The sequence below is a fragment of the Perca flavescens genome, chromosome 22 (assembly GCF_004354835.1).
Source record: "Perca flavescens isolate YP-PL-M2 chromosome 22, PFLA_1.0, whole genome shotgun sequence".
Taxonomy (NCBI): domain Eukaryota; kingdom Metazoa; phylum Chordata; class Actinopteri; order Perciformes; family Percidae; genus Perca; species Perca flavescens.
Genome location: NC_041352.1, coordinates 21,768,934 through 21,784,925, shown reverse-complemented (window position 1 = coordinate 21,784,925; position 15,992 = coordinate 21,768,934). Strand labels below are relative to the sequence as shown.

The 15,992-nt window shown below is 39.8% G+C and overlaps 1 protein-coding gene across 2 annotated transcripts in view; it reads left to right on the top strand.

The window, feature by feature from the left end:
- The window catches only part of LOC114549095 (collagen alpha-1(XVIII) chain-like), an 83,128-nt gene that overhangs the window by 46,776 nt on the left and 20,360 nt on the right, over positions 1 to 15,992 (top strand). For both annotated transcript variants that reach the window (XM_028569254.1, XM_028569253.1), the window contains exons 6-18: positions 3,503 to 3,577; positions 4,939 to 5,031; positions 7,408 to 7,546; positions 8,220 to 8,263; positions 9,165 to 9,353; positions 9,532 to 9,558; positions 9,878 to 9,940; positions 10,157 to 10,237; positions 11,844 to 11,891; positions 12,416 to 12,550; positions 14,115 to 14,168; positions 14,730 to 14,765; positions 15,451 to 15,585. In XM_028569254.1, the coding sequence (XP_028425055.1) occupies positions 3,503 to 3,577; positions 4,939 to 5,031; positions 7,408 to 7,546; positions 8,220 to 8,263; positions 9,165 to 9,353; positions 9,532 to 9,558; positions 9,878 to 9,940; positions 10,157 to 10,237; positions 11,844 to 11,891; positions 12,416 to 12,550; positions 14,115 to 14,168; positions 14,730 to 14,765; positions 15,451 to 15,585 (1,119 nt within the window). The remainder of the gene's footprint in view (positions 1 to 3,502; positions 3,578 to 4,938; positions 5,032 to 7,407; positions 7,547 to 8,219; positions 8,264 to 9,164; positions 9,354 to 9,531; positions 9,559 to 9,877; positions 9,941 to 10,156; positions 10,238 to 11,843; positions 11,892 to 12,415; positions 12,551 to 14,114; positions 14,169 to 14,729; positions 14,766 to 15,450; positions 15,586 to 15,992) is intronic.

Sequence of the window (15,992 nt, the reverse complement as noted above, 5' to 3'; positions counted from 1 at the left end):
TACGGCGACCTGAGGGATCTAATCAAGAGGGACTTTAACATGAAATCGGTTAGAGAGTGCGTTAAAAGAGGAAATAAAACAACCTGAGCAAAAAGAACCACAGCCAACAACACGTTCTAAAATAAATGAAATAAAATGAATGAATACAATGTCACTTTGCCCTTATATTGCACTAGAATGTAATTATGCACTAGAACGCAATTTCGCTACTTATTACCGACAGATAGGCATATTATACAGTCCTCCCCTCTCAGACATAGAGGACCAGTAGTGACTCTTGGTTTCCAGCTGTTCCGTGTTTGAACTGGCAGCTCCGTTAGAGATCTTCCATCTCCTCCCAGGGAGAGCAATAACAGCCACGCAGCAGCAGTAGCTCTCTGCAGTAGTACACTCACACACTGATACACATGAACACACACATGCAAACAAATACACTAAAATATTTTCCACTACATTGACTTAACTCACTCATATTTTTTTCTTTCCTTAGTTTTACTGAAACACACTCCATGCTGGATGTTGGAAAGAATGTGTGTGTGTGTGTGTGTGTGTGTGTGTGTGTGTGTGTGTGTGTGTGTGTGGCATGGTGAGGGGGGGGGGACACACCATCTGTACGTGTTAGGTTGAAATTTTAATACAGAGTGTGTGCAAACCACTATTTTTCCATAAGCAAATTAATGCGTTTTTGCGACCCCTAAAATTAAGGAAAACCACTGTCGGCTATGCTTATGTTCAAGTTGTGGGCATGTGTGTTGAGTATTTCTTGGCACAGATTTAAGCATACAGCTCTTGAGCTGTATACATGCCGCTTGCTGTGGGATTGTTCTGTTTAAGGTGTAGAATTCTTGAAGTCTTCCTGCCCATGTTTTTAGCTTTTCAGACAGATGTATTTTGACTGTCCTGCAGACTCTGCAATCAAAGATCAGCTCAGGCGCCTGTGTTGTGGAACAGCTCTGTTAAATGTTCATTTTAGATTAAAGGTGCAGTAGGTAAGCCTTATACAACTAACTAACATATTTGCTGAAACTGACCCTATGTTTGAGTAGAACTACACAAAAAAGAAATCCAGCTCCTCTGGCACCCCCTACAGCCTGTAGTGCGGTTTGCAAAAATCCACAGCTCCCTGTTCAGATGCACCAATAAGGGCCAGGGGGGTGTCTAACTGCGTTTCAATCAATCACTGCTCATTCATACGCATTCATTCTCCCTTGTGGGGGGAGGGGCTTAGGAGACCGTTTTGGGCTTCAGCGGAAAGGGACTGAGAAGTTGTCGACGTTCAAATGTTTTGGCTAAGTCCTACCTACGGCACCTTTAAAAACATTCTGAGGTCTGTTTGTTTTAAATCACAGTCCTCATAATAAAAAATAATTGCAATCTAATCTCGTCACTTTACAGTTCAAGTCATGGTTCACTTTTTTCTAGTCAGATTAACTGATGATGACACACTGATGAAGGACCTGTCAGCACATTATGTGATAAAGAGCACATTTTTTTTATGTGTAGAAGTGTTCACACACACAATACTGATTTCTGTAAATCATTTTACGAGTCTCTTAGTGTGTCTCTGTTTCATAAGACGAGACTTTCAAGAGCATGTTTGGAAGCAATCATCTGTGGCATAGGCTTAGCATAGCAAGCTTTTGAGCATGCAACTGTAAATGTGTCTGTCACTGACAAACCCTCCCACTGCCTCCAGGTGTTTACATCCATATAATTAGTTTACAAACTGACCATCTGAATCATGCATCCACAGGAACTCGCATACTAAAATTGAATTGAAAGAAGCGGAAACGTTTGCGTGGCACATTCTATGTTTATTTCAGATGTCTTGTTTACTGCACAGACAGATGGATCTGATTATTTGCTACCACAACTCATATCCACCCATTCTTTCTCTTGCTCTCTATTCTTCCCCCTCCATCTTTATTTTTCACTCCTTCACCACCATTAAATTTCATAGACCGTGCTCCGTTCCATTAAAAACAGGTGTTTGTCCTCTGGCCTGAACTCAATATCAATAAACTTTGCTGAAATTGCCTTTGGCAAGTCTTTACTGATCTAATAAGGGGACAAGGCCTGCTGACTCTCAGATCTAAAGGACCATTCGCAGTTGCACGTGTACACACACTCATGCATACACAAAATAATTGGGGAAACATACCTTCCTTCTTCAGATGAAGTGGGGCCCTTTTTTCATTGGCATACAACGGAACTGCTGCTTACATTAGATATTTTCACACTGGCTTCTCCTATGAACATATTAAAGGGTTTAAAACTCTTTGAAATCAGCAACTTCTTTTTAATCGCTTCCTTAAAACACACTTTTATAGAGTTGCTTTTTATGTGATGCCATCTTTTTATCGTCTTTCTCGTTTTCATTTTGTCCTTTTTAGAGTTGACCCATCATTCCTTTTTTGCTATTACAATGTTTATGGGTATTTTGCATTGATTTGATGTGTAGCCTATATCTGTGTATTGATTTGTATGTCCTTTATTTCCCCTGTCACACTATTGTTTTTAAAGGTGCTATACAAATAAAGTAATTATTATTATTATTATTATTGTAATAACTTGTCAGAATAGCAACACCCTGAACAGAACTTCCAGGCTCGTGCATGGTTACAAGCCAGTGGTGGTGTGGAGGGCATTTACTAGCATATTTAACTGGGTTACACTGGTTAGTCTGATGCCGGAGTTTACCATCATCATCATCATGTACCACCCTAAGCAACAGATAATCCATGGATGCTTCTAGAAACACGCAGTTGGGTGGTGATCATGGTGCAGTCGATATGACACGTGCCTTTGGTATGGGAGATCTGGGTTCACTTCCCACTGCGATACATCAACCGATGTGTCCATGAGCAAGACACTTAACCCCTAGTTGCTCCAAAGGCGTGCAACCTCTGACATATATAGCAGTTGTAAGTTGCTTTGGATAAAAGCGTCAGCTAAATGACATGTAACGTAATAATAAAATTAAACTAATAACCAACATCTTAGCCTCTTTAATACAGACATCAGTGCTTCAACGCTGGTAAACTGTTGCAGTGTTAAAGTGTCAAAGTATTAACACTACTACAGGTCTGCGGTATGTTGAGCCACACAGGAGAAATGACCCATAGTATATGATGAAATATTATTTCATAACCCATACCATTTACATCTGAAGCCTGTCCACTAGAATGATGGCCATACTGTAAGTGGTGTTTTATGATTGATGTGAAAATGGTCTTTGGAGGGCAGACAGCTTGAGCATGAAACACCTGTTCACTGCCAGATGTGTGTTACTGTATGCAGATGTGTATGTGCTGGATAATGCGTGGAGCAATGATGGGAGGAAGAGTTGGATAAAGTGTTATGCTGAAAGATAGAGACAGTATGCTGCTCTGTGGGAAGCATACGCTAAGCTTTACTGAAATTTAATGACACAGAATGAACTAAATTACCACACAACATAACACGGTCTCTCTTAATCTCCCACTCCTCTTTCCCTCTCCAGGGCTCCATCCAGCAGCTGGTGCTGAAGTCAGATCCCACGGCCCCAGATGACCAGTGTGAGGAGGACGATCCTTATGTGAGTGTGCACGAAAGCGCACAAACACACCCAAACACTGAGCCTGAAAGTCGGAAAAGAAGTGAAGTTCCTATTGCTCATGTCAGGACACAGTGCCTCAGCTGCCCCAAACATGGAACTAGTCCTCCCTCTACTGGTGAAAACAGTGCACAGCAGTAAACTATATGGACAAAAGTATGTGGACAGCCGTTTCTACACATTAACATACTTTTGTGTTATGTGGGCCTCCTTATTCCAGTTAAAGAAAATATTAAAGCTACGGCATACAGTGATACTTTAGACAATAGTGTGCTTCCAACAGTTTGGGAAATGCCCACACCAAATATAGACTAGTATAGATAGATAATATAGATAGTGTTTTAAAAAGGTTAGTTTGGATTCAGCAAAGTCACACAATAAAACAAACATAACAACCAATCTAGGCAGCAGCATGCCAGTGACTGCTGTGTTCTGTTAGTTAAATTGCTGTTTTTTGTCAAAGGCTTCTGGTGGCTTTGAAGAGACCATAGATAATTGCTTTAGTTCTCTGTTGGAAAGGGCAAGGTAAAGCGCTGAAAATATTGTAAATATAGCATACACTGATATAGATTATTTTTTTTAGATGGGCCTTTTTTAGGTGTCTAAAATCCATTTAACTGCAGCCTATGTGCCACCCGCCATCTACTGTAGTAATACGCTGACTAAGGACAAGTGCCTCATAAAACCCCACTTCAAAATATCCAAATCATCCCTTTAGGATATTATGTAAAGGCAAGTTTTGTCTAACAAATTTTAGTCTCGCTTTGCCAGACCTTCCTCCACAGCGCTGCGGAAGAGGGTCTGGCTAGTCCACACAGCATTCCGGGACAGGAGAAAAACGTGCTCTGGTTTATTGTCATTTCTTTAAACCAATCACAATCGTCTTGGCCGACGATAAGCAGTCCATTTTTCTTTTTTTTTACTTTTAGAACAATTATATTCAAATTGATTTCATACAATTTCGTACATTTTGTCTTAGAAATGGATCCATATTAATCAAGGCACAGCAGTGTCCTTATGCTGTCTCAGCATGGTAAGAATCATGGATTAGTTGACGTACTGATATTAGGATTCACATTACATTAGGGAGTACATTTTGCCTGCGGTACCAATCAGCAGTCTACTATTTTAATGTGCCAAAAAGAAATACATATATTTTAGTTTCCTCTTTCTCTCTGTTTCTATCATAGTTTAGATCATTAATCACATTTAATATCCAGTGTTTTTAAAGTTAAAGTTGAGTTAAAGTTTTGTTACCAAGCATTGTTTTATTTCCTGAGTGTAACTGCATTCTCCGTGTTTATCTTCTGACTCCTCGTTCCCTGCTCTCATTTTCTCTTCAGGCCTCTGGATACGGAAGCGGTGATGATGCTTACGAAGACATAGAGGGAATAGACGAAGTGAAGAAGATTGTGGAGGAGAGAGAGTACACCATGGTGTGTGCATACACACTCCTTATACACACCACACTAGCCCTCTGTCCTTCCCATTTAGCTGTAGGTTGGACTTGGACCAAAGAAAACAGCTCTTATCCTTACTGGCCTGGTGGAGACTGGAGCATGGTGATATGTGCCGCTACCTGCCACCTCTGGGCTCTCTGAAAACAAGAATACAACAGGGCAGAGGAAGAGAGGCAGGGGTTGGGAAATTTATACTTTTAAATTTCTACTTTCTAAAAGCAGCGAGAAACAGCTAGCCTAGCTCTCTCCAGCCGAGACTGCAGAGAGTCTCTGGCCCAGCCAAGAAATACTCCCAGAATCTAACAAACAGGAGATAGTGTGTTAATAAGTGAGCTTTAGGGGCGCCGGTAGGTGCATTTTTTAAACTACGGACAGAGCAAGGCTAGCTGTTTCCCCCTGCTCCCTGTCTCTCTGCTAAGCTAATTGCCTGCTGGCTCCAGATTCATATTTAAGGTACAAATAGGAGACTTACGGTACAATCTTCTCATCTAACTCTCCGTAAGGAAGCAAACAAGTGAATTATTACTTTAAAGCTTTAGTGTGTAACGTTTTATATTACTGAACGTCCGTTACATTCAAGCCATCGCCAAATAAGTTTATACAAAGCTAATTAAAACTATCAGCTCCACACAACTCCCTCTGGATTTCTCAGTATGGCTATGTTCAGAAACTGGTGACGCCCGATGACTTTTGCGCGCAAAAAAGAGATAATAAAAAACATAATTACCTCTTCTGAAGAATCCAACATGTTTTTTAATCCTCCGTGTTTTCCTTGGTTACATCAACTGCGTGTAGGAGGGGTGGGGGTGGTACGCGATCACGGAAGGCTTGAATCAGCCAACAGTTTTGTTGTCATTACTTAGAATTCGTCATGGGGGGGAGACAGAAAATATGCCCAATAGCTTTAAAAACAAGTACCATAACATGGCCAACTTGAATCGCATAAAAATGGCCAACATGCCATCTTGGATAATCTTCCTGACTGTGCCTTAACAGCAGAACTAAAGCCACTTTTTCATCTTTCACTCTTGCTTTTCCAAATAAAAACCCCATGCTCTGGTTTAATGGCGTTTCTTTAAACCAATCACAATCGTCATGGGCGATGCTAAGCACGGAACTGCTGCAAAATAGTTGTGCAACAGAAAACTCAGATTGGACAGATAGTCTAGCTAGCTGTCTCAGTTTAGAGATCAGAGATCTGAGGAGCAGTTACCCATAGTCCTCATAAATCCACCGCAATCCCGGAAGTGTAACACGAAGGATATAGACTATAGTGAGGCTGACCTCTCAGATTACATATTTGCAGTAACAAGTACTTTTTCGGTCATTTTTCACCCCTGTAGAGAACTCCAACTACTTTTATTACTGAAATTTGGTAAAAGCAGTGTGTAATTTCTCGCACTACTTTACAGCTCCCTCTTTTGATTTTTCAAGTATTTCAAATCCGGGAAACTTCAATATCTCACATTCACAATCTCAGCCTTGTTGGTCACTGGAGCTTTCAGTGCTTGCTTAAGGGCACGTAGATAGACACTCTCAGGAGAGATCAGGTAGTGATGGTCAAATGAAGCTTCGCAAACCAGTTTCTTTACTTTCTGAGCTCACTAGATGGTGCTCTCTGTTCAAAGAAAAAGGTTAAATGAATGGCCATTCAATGGGTTTTCAAACCCTTTGTTGAACAGACAGCCCCATCTAGTGAGCTCAGAAAGTAAAGACACTGGTTTGCGAAGCTTCATTTGACCATCACTACGGTCAGGTATTTGCCTCATTTACTCTGATTGTTTTTTGTCACTGTGGTCCAAAGGAAATACTTGTATTTAGATTTTGTTGATGGTACCTGAAGTAACTCAGTGCTGTGTCCCCTAAGATTTGGAAGTGTGCAAGCATGAAGTATATTTCAGATGGGTGACAGCTCTTATCCAGCCAGCTCTGAGCTATTTAAACAATTTCCTCCTCAGCCACATCAGGACAGTCAGACAGATTCAACGAATCCAACGCTCTTCAGGAAAGAAAATGTGTATTGCTTTTTCAAGATGTTTTATCGCCACAGCCGATCTTGTAAAGATGATGCAGAAATAATGTTGAAGAAATACAGTGCTGTGAGCCAAAGCTGGCTCACAGCACTGTATTTCTTCAACATTATTTGCACCGTGTGGAATGTTGGCAAACACTTATTTTTTTCTTTTTTTTCTGAGCAAATGTAGTACACCAAAAAGTCAAAAACCAAAATATGTACAGTACATTATTTTCTGCATGGATGTGCAACATTTTACAAAAAAAAAACTGAATGGCTAGAACCAAGCCCTAGAAAAATGTTTAATTTTTAAATTTTTTTCACCATGTCTTTTTCAGCCCATCCCAGAGCTGGACCCCACTTACAGCAGCCCAGTCCGAGCTCCGCCCACTGAGATGTCGCTGGGCGATGATGAGGACGATGATGAAGACATAGAGGAGACTTCTGGCAAGGAGGTTGAGATGACCACAATAAGAGGTACATAAAGAAAGTAAAAAATATAAATCTTCTTTTTAAATTATTTTATTTTAGGAAATCTGTCTTTGGTGGCAACAATCGGCAATTATGGTGCTCCCTGCTAGCTCATCTGGTAGAGCGTACGCCCCATGTTCAAAGGCTCTGTCCTTACAGCAGCGGCCGGGGTTTGATTCCGACCTGCGGCCCTTTGCTGCATGTCTTCCCCCTCTCTCTCCCCTGTTTCCTGTCGACAACCGTCCTATCAATTAAAGGCCAAAATGCTCAAAACATAATCTTAAAAAAAAGAAATCGGCAGTTATTTGCCAATTTTTTTCTTTCGGGTATTAAGCCAAACATTTATCTGTCACTAACATGCACATATACACACGGCATTTATTTTAGATGAGTGTTCTGACATAGAAGTGATGCTGTAATACATGACCAAGGCGGCTCCTCCTGGGGTGTATTTCCCATATTAGCCAGCAGATGGTGCTGGAAGAAGCAAAAAGCAGTCTTCTCTGTCTCCCTTTTTCTGTCCTCTGATCTGCCCTAAATTAAAATTTAATATCGTCATAAGTGATATATGTTATCATTTTGTATGATTCCACCTTTTTTAATCATGCCAATAAAATGCCATATTCTTTTATTGTGAACTGAATTTTTTGAAAGTTCTAACTTTGTGTCTTTGGTACAGTGAAATCATTTCAGACAGGTACTCCGGACCCCGTATTTGACTCTGTAAGTAGTGATTTATTTTCATAATTTAGATGATGATGATGATTATGATGATGATGATGTAAAGCACAGCACATATTTAAGATTATATATAATTAAGTAATACATATATGTGTGTGGTTGTTCAGTAAAGTAAACACAAATCCTTTAATTTAATTTTTTTTTTAATTGCTTAAGTCAGTGTTTAATTAGAGCAGTTAATAGGCAAGATTGGCTATAAAAAATATGTCCATCCTTGTAGCCAAACTTCTGCAGTGCAAGTGTACCAATCACCTCACTCAACTAACTGAGACTCCATATTTGCCCCATTTGAAATTCAAAATCATAAAAAAGCTGAAGTCCCCAACGTCATGATGATACAATTATTACAAAATCAAGTTTTGTCTGTTAACCAATTTATGCAGAAATGACTGCTCATTGGCTTCTTTTGCTAAGCCAAAAATACTCCCTCTCCCTAAAGAGATAAGACTCATATACATCACAACTGCACTGAATGCACCTTGCACAACCTTGCACAATAGGTTTATCTACATCCTATCATTACTAGTGAAAGAGTTGTACATTTTTGCTCCCCAAATTGCACATTAAGTTTATCTATATCTACATCTATGTCGTACATTTTATTTCCAAATTGTATATATTTTAAATATTGCTCGTGTAGTATTCAATTATTATTTCATGTATATTGTTTCCTATTATTTAATGTATACTCTGTATGTGTGCTGTGTGTCTGATATTTTGCTGCTGCAACACCGTTATTTCCCATTTTTTGGGATCAATATCTAAATCCATCTATCTATCTAAGTCAATGTTAGTATCTGCAGTTGTCTTCACACTGTTTTCACCCTAACCCATGCCTTGCCTCATTTCAGTGAATGAATCACTCAGACTATTCCATGTTCAGTCCCTCCAGGTGTCTCCGGGACAGAAAGGGGAGCCAGGTGAGCCAGGTCCAGCCGGTCCCTCAGGGCCACCCGGTCCCCCAGGACAAGCCTCAGGAGAGGGGGTAGGAGGGGAGCCGGGACCCCGGGGTCCACAAGGACCACACGGACCTTCAGGCCCACCTGGAGTTCCTGGGAAAGATGGACATTCTGTGAGTTTTATTTGTTTGTTTGTTTGGCAATATTAAAAATATTCAATTTCTAAACTGTGTAGCTTTCTATTTACAGAACAGCATAAGTATGATTGAGCACATTCTGTTGTTTAGCTCTAGTCTGACAGGCCAAAAGATAAAATGATGGATGGGTTTTCTATTTTTTTCCTTTGTTCAGGGAAGCAAAGGTGAAACTGGTGCTCCAGTAAGTAAAGTCTTTCCAGTCTTGTAGATTAATAGGTTCATTTGTTTTGTGGGTAAAAGTGATGCAGTAATGTACTTATTTTCAACATCCAGCTACTAATTTAGTGAGCTACACTTTATATACTACCTGCTGATGCAGCCCATTAGCTTTAGATTGGGTCCACAGATTAAGTTAAGGTCTTGGCCTCCTTACTGATATCACTGTCTGCATGATTCCTGCTTTCGCTTCTTACAACTGCATGCAACATGACCTGTGATGTGGTGATATCTCATGTAGAGTGGAGCATTGAGCATTGAGCTGTAACTGTCTTATTTCCCAGGGCGCAACTGGGATTCCAGGATTCCCAGGATTACAGGGAGAGCCTGGTCCTATGGGTGAAAAGGTAACAAATACCCCTCTATAATACTATGATACCTCGACTTGAGCAAGTGTTAAAATTTCATTTTTATTTAAGTAGGGACAGATGCTACGACATTTGTGCAACAAGTCTCCAATGTACAGCATCACAGCATTTATAGCTATTGCTAAATCAGTGATGAATCACTAAATAAATAAAATAAAAAAAAAAACATACAAATCCTACTGCTGTCTCCTTCAGGGTGATCCTGGTGTTGGACTACCAGGTCCTCCAGGCCCTCCTGGAATTCCAGGTCGACAAATCAAGACTTCCATGTTTCTGGTAGGTTATTAAACAAGCTTTTTTTTTTTTTTTTTTTTTTTTAACCTTTTCTTGTCCTAGTAAAATCTAGTGTTTATTAATGACAGTTGCTTCAGAAATGAACATTTATAATGTAACTACCGTTTTTTTTCAACCTGGACCTGTTTTTTTGTCTAAGTGACTGATGGGAACAACAATCTTTGACATTGGTCCAGTATTAAGCGAGATCGCTGCAGTCGGCAGTGACAAAACTTGCTAAAATGTAAGTTAATAGAGCAATTGTCCAGCTTGTATTTACCTTCACAAAGGCACTCGTTTTCCCACTGACAGGCTCAGATTAATATTCTAAGTGTCTGACAACATTATGGAAAGGATCCCTTCAGAGATAGACCTTTAAAACCTATTTGAGACCTTTCTGTTTAAACCCACCAGACTCCATCTAAAAAATACTTTCAGCGTGTATAGAGCCAACATGTTTTCACATGTAAATCGGTAAACTCTGTGTTTATTTCAACCAAAACTAGAGTTGCGATGGTTGGAAAAGTGGAAAGACGACCCAAATGGTTTTCATAGTTTGATTTTGTTTCTGTCGATTATAAATTAAGTGTATTTTACGATGCTAAAATTACTGTTTATTTACATGGAGTCTGGGGGGTTTAGCGAAGGCAATTTCGCTGATGTTTTTATGTTTAAAAAAAAGTATCTGAAACGTGGGGTATATTCGCCGCTGTCGACTGTAAAACGGCCTTTACTCTTTAACATAAAGGTCGACCTCTTTAGAAATCCTTTCCATAATGTTGTCAGACACTTAGAATAATAATCTGAGCCTGTCAGTGGCAAAACAAGCACTTTTGTGAAGGTAAATACAAGCTGGACAATTGCCCTATTAACTTACATTGTAGCTTGTTTCGCCGCTGTCAACTGCAGCGATCTCGCTTAATACTGGACCAATGTCAAGGATTGTTGCTCCCATCAGTCACTTAGACACAAAAACAACCAGACTGAAAAATAAAACAGTAGTTACCATTTAAGTCCAGGCCCAGGCTAACGTACTGTAATATTGGGCTGAAATCCATAATGTTTTATAGTGATATAGCTTTATTATATCCATCTGTATCCACATGTATCATGTAGAGTTGGGTCACATCTTTCCTGTTGCAACTCTCTTGAATTCAGAGAAAGTTAAACACATTGCAGCCGTGTCTTTCAGCTTTTGGATAATCCCGTTGTTTTTCATTCATCGTCAAATCTGTTCATTTGTTTTAGTTGTTTACTGCAGTTCCAGTTATAGTTCCAGGTACTTATTGATTGCTACAGTTGTGCTCTGTGACATCTGTCCTTTTAATCACGCTCACTGGCTTTTTTTATGCACCAGTCATGTTTATGAATGTGATTATAAAAACAAAGGTTGCTCCAAAACTAAATGTCAATTTTGTGAAAATGTGAAACAACTGATTTGCCTGTTTGGCTGAAGCATTTATGTTTTTAAGTATGTAATTATGAATCTCTGGGAGCAACGTGACTGGACTGTGGTATGAAGCATTTAGATATGAAACCCTTTAGTTGTAGTGGTTTGAGCCAGTCTGCATTCATTAACTGGGACTGACACATGTCCTGTGTTCATTAGGAGGGGTCGGGATTTGAAGACTTTGACAGTGATGCAGAGATGATTAGGGTAAGTGAACTTTGCTTTCTCTCCCTGTGACATTAGATAATATACAGCATCACGTTGCAATCCCACTGTCTTTTTTTGGTCTTTTTTTTTTTTGTGACACCCTTTTCAGTTCTTCATCTCCAGCTCCAGGTTTGTTTGGACGCGGCCTTTATCTCATGTTACTTGTTGTCTATTTTGGGCTACTGTGGGATCCGTAGTGTGATATATCTGATAGATTGTGGGTTACTTTGGTCTCAGTTGTTGGTGTTAGCCATGCTGTTGCAAACACATACTGTTGGTCTAATAAAATGGTTGATATTCCGACCCAGTCTGGTTTATCATTGTTATATTTAGTAACATGAAACAGTGAAGAATATAACAGCGCTACTTGTACAGACACTAAAAGCAAGCTTTTGTCACCGTGTTGCATTTTGACACTACAGGACACTCGCTAACGTTTGACCATTAGCTAGAGAGGTTCACAGAAGGTGCTTTCTAAAGAGTTTTCCTTTTGTGTGATCGAGTTATGTCGTCTTGTTGATCAGGGGCCTCCAGGGCCGCCTGGCCTCCCGGGACAGCCAGGGCCCCCAGGAACCCCATCTGAGGACATCTTTCCTGGACCACCTGGGGCCCCTGGGAAAGATGGGAAGGATGGAGAGAAGGGTGAACCTGGACTGCCTGTAAGTTAAACATTCTTTTCTTTTTTTCGCCATTTTCTATTTTTCTTGTACAGTACATCAATAAGAGCAAAACCCAAATATATAGTCCTGTACGATGTCTACTGTACTGTGTTGTATTATCAGTTAATTGTACTTCAGAAAAGCCATGTAAAGCCAGCTACATTTAACGGTAGAACGTTCTAGAGCAGATGTCTGCTGTCCGGGACCCCTAGGGGGTCCTCAGAGTTGCTTCAGGGGGGCCGCAAAATTATTGTTTATGGATTAATAAAACAAAAATTGAAATATGTCTGAAAATATACATTAACATGAATCCAACATATTATTAGTAAAGATAAAAGAGTTTTAATGTACACAACATTGATGATAGGCTTACTGGCCTACAGCTAAGGTAGTCATCCACAGATACAGTTAAGCTTAAGAATTTACTGTACTACATTTTAACATTAAAACATGGTGTATAAATATATGAATATGCCAACAATTTGTATTTTAAAAGCTTAGTATTGTATGCACCATAAAAACGTATGTGTATAGGCTTTAGGCCGCCCTACACGTTATTGTAGGTCCAGTTTATTATGCAACAAAAAAATGTTGTACAATATATGTAGTAGAGGGTCCCTGCTCCATCTCTCTTACAGCTAAGGGGTCCTTGGCATAAAAAAACGTTGAAGACCCCTGCTCTAGAGGAATATTTATTTTCTCAAGACAGCAGGGATTTATCGAGAAAGGTGTGCTCTTGAAGTTAACTGACTGAGGCTTGGCCTCAGAGCACTTGCATTGCTGACCGGACTTCTGTTTTCAGGTGATTGAGGAGTGGTTTAGTGGCTCTGGCTCTGGTTCTGGTTCTGGTTCTGGTTCTGGTTCTGGTTCTGGTTCTGGTTCTGGTCAGGTATTAGCATTTGGTCCCATCAGATCCAAGGGACTGAAAAGACAGTATTTCCCCTAACTTTATTTGAAAACCCATGTTTTCTCACTGCATCCTGCCATTGTTTGCTGCACAGTATTGCACAGGTGTGTGTGTGTGTGTGGGTGTGGGTGGGCGTGTCAGAAAGTGAGATCCTTTTAGAAGTGTGTGCATATATTGGTTAAGGTATAAAGTACATAAGTAAGATCTTATATCTATATGCACCATGTAGTCCTGTCCTTTTTCAATGATCCTTGAGCTACTGTATATTAACAGCATTTTGGCTGAAACTACTGTAAGCCCTTTTGAACATGGTGTGAGCTGCAGCATCTGTTGGGGGAAATGTGTCTTTTGTCTTTAAAATATCAGCTTTTACTAACTGTGTGAATGGACTACTCGCAGGTTTACAACATTTACTGCAGCACTGTTTTAGTGCATAAAAGGTTTAGTTACTTCAGTACCATTAGCTTTGTTTAATATGCTCAAATTTGAACCAGTTTACCTCCACCTTTTGTTCAAAAATATAAATGGGACCAATAATTTAATAAACTGTGCAAACTGTGCAGTGAGTACAGAGGTAATTCCCACTGGTGGAGGAATCTGGAAAATAAATATGCATCTAAAATCTGAAATTGAAATCTAGTCATGCCACTCTTGCAGGGAGTTGATGGAAAAGATGGGGATCCAGGACCTGCTGGGGAGAAAGGAGACAAGGTGAGGCTAATGAACATTGGTTTGCAACATAGAATGCACCATTACAATATATATATATATATATATATATATATATATATATATATATATATATATATATATATATATATATATTGGTATTGTTTTCATGCTATGACCCACCCAGTACAGTTTAGAAATCTCCAAGTCATTTCCCTTATATGTGAATGTGCAGCACACCAACCAGGAGCTGGCTCTTTGCTTATGTGACTTGTACCAATCAGATTTTTCTATGAGCTCACTCTGATTTCCCTTGAGCTGGCCTCTTAGTGCTCTGCTGGTAAAAACAATTACACATAATGTAAATAACCACCTAACACAAAGAGCCAAGCTCTTAATGAGATGACCCCCCTGGACTAATAAAGCTTGAGTGGAAACAAGTCTGTGTTGCAAAAGCTGCTCTGCCTTTTTGTGCGGACCTGAAACTTCTCTCTTCTCTCTCTCTCTCTCTCTCTCTCTCTCTCTCTCTTTCTCTCTCTTTCTCTCTCTCTCTCGTCATTGTGGTAGCTCATGTGATTTTATTGAATTTCATCTGTTTAACAGGGAGAGTCTGGTGTCAGCGGTCAACCAGGAGCAAAGGTAAAATCTCAATTATGTCCTTGACCGGGCAGTGAAGCACCATTACTGATATTAGGAGTCATACTTATAATTCACCTTTTAGATTCCTGTTGTACCCAAAGTGGTATTTGTACAGTACATTACATTTAGCTTGTGATTAATAAATCTAATATCACAATATTTTTCACCAAGTGCCTCGATATCGATAGTGTGAGGATATTGTAGAGTAGGGTTATTGAGGGTGCTTTCAGCAAATTTACACAATGAGATCCATGACACATAATCATTAGTAATGTGGATATAATTATTAAGTGGGTAAAGGCAAATAACAGAACAGCTAAAAAAGTCTGGAAAGTTCAGAAAATGACATCACTTTACTGTGATGCAGCCTTTAAAACCAGGAGAAGACAACACTTGTGTCATATTGCGATATTATGATGACAAAATTTAAGATGATATCTAGCCTCATATATCAATATTGATATAATATCTATATATTGCCCAGCCCTACTTGTAATGTATGTCTCGATTCTGTCTAGTCTATTCTTGTAAGTGGCTCTCCCTTTCCACTCACCCCAGTTTCTCCTATTGTCACTATCCAACATCCATATCCCTAGCTCACCTTTTACCCCTTCTCGTACTTGTGGGAACTTTATTGGTTTAACTGATTCCATCATCATCATTTTAAATATCACATCTCTTGCAGGGAGATCAGGGCCCTGCAGGGTTTCCAGGCCTACCAGGCTCAGACGGTCCAGAAGGGCAGCCTGGTCCCAGGGGGCCAGCTGGCCCCCCTGGGCCTCCAGGTCCCCCTGGGAGAGGCTACACCATGGACTTTGAGGTACTTGCTGTTTCTTTATATCATGACCAGTCTACTTACAGTATAGCTCAACCTGTCACAGACAACATTAGATTGATGGAATTAGGAGATATTGTAATCTGTACCATTTCCTTTATATGAGGGACTACAGCATGATGGTTGTTTCTGCTTGGTTGTCTAGAATATTTTAGCATAATATCTGCACACTATCCCATCCCATATGTGCCTGGTCTCAGCACTGAAGCAGTGCCTTCTTTTATCATATCGCCAAACTAGTTTGCAATGTGTGTGATGCATAGATTTTTTTATTAGTTGTTTGCCGTCAGCTTTTTCAGTGCAAGTCTGCTGTATTCAGCCAGGTGTGGGGATATTATGAAATTTATTGAAATGGTTATACCTACTTGGTCACAATATCTTCTTAGACAGTC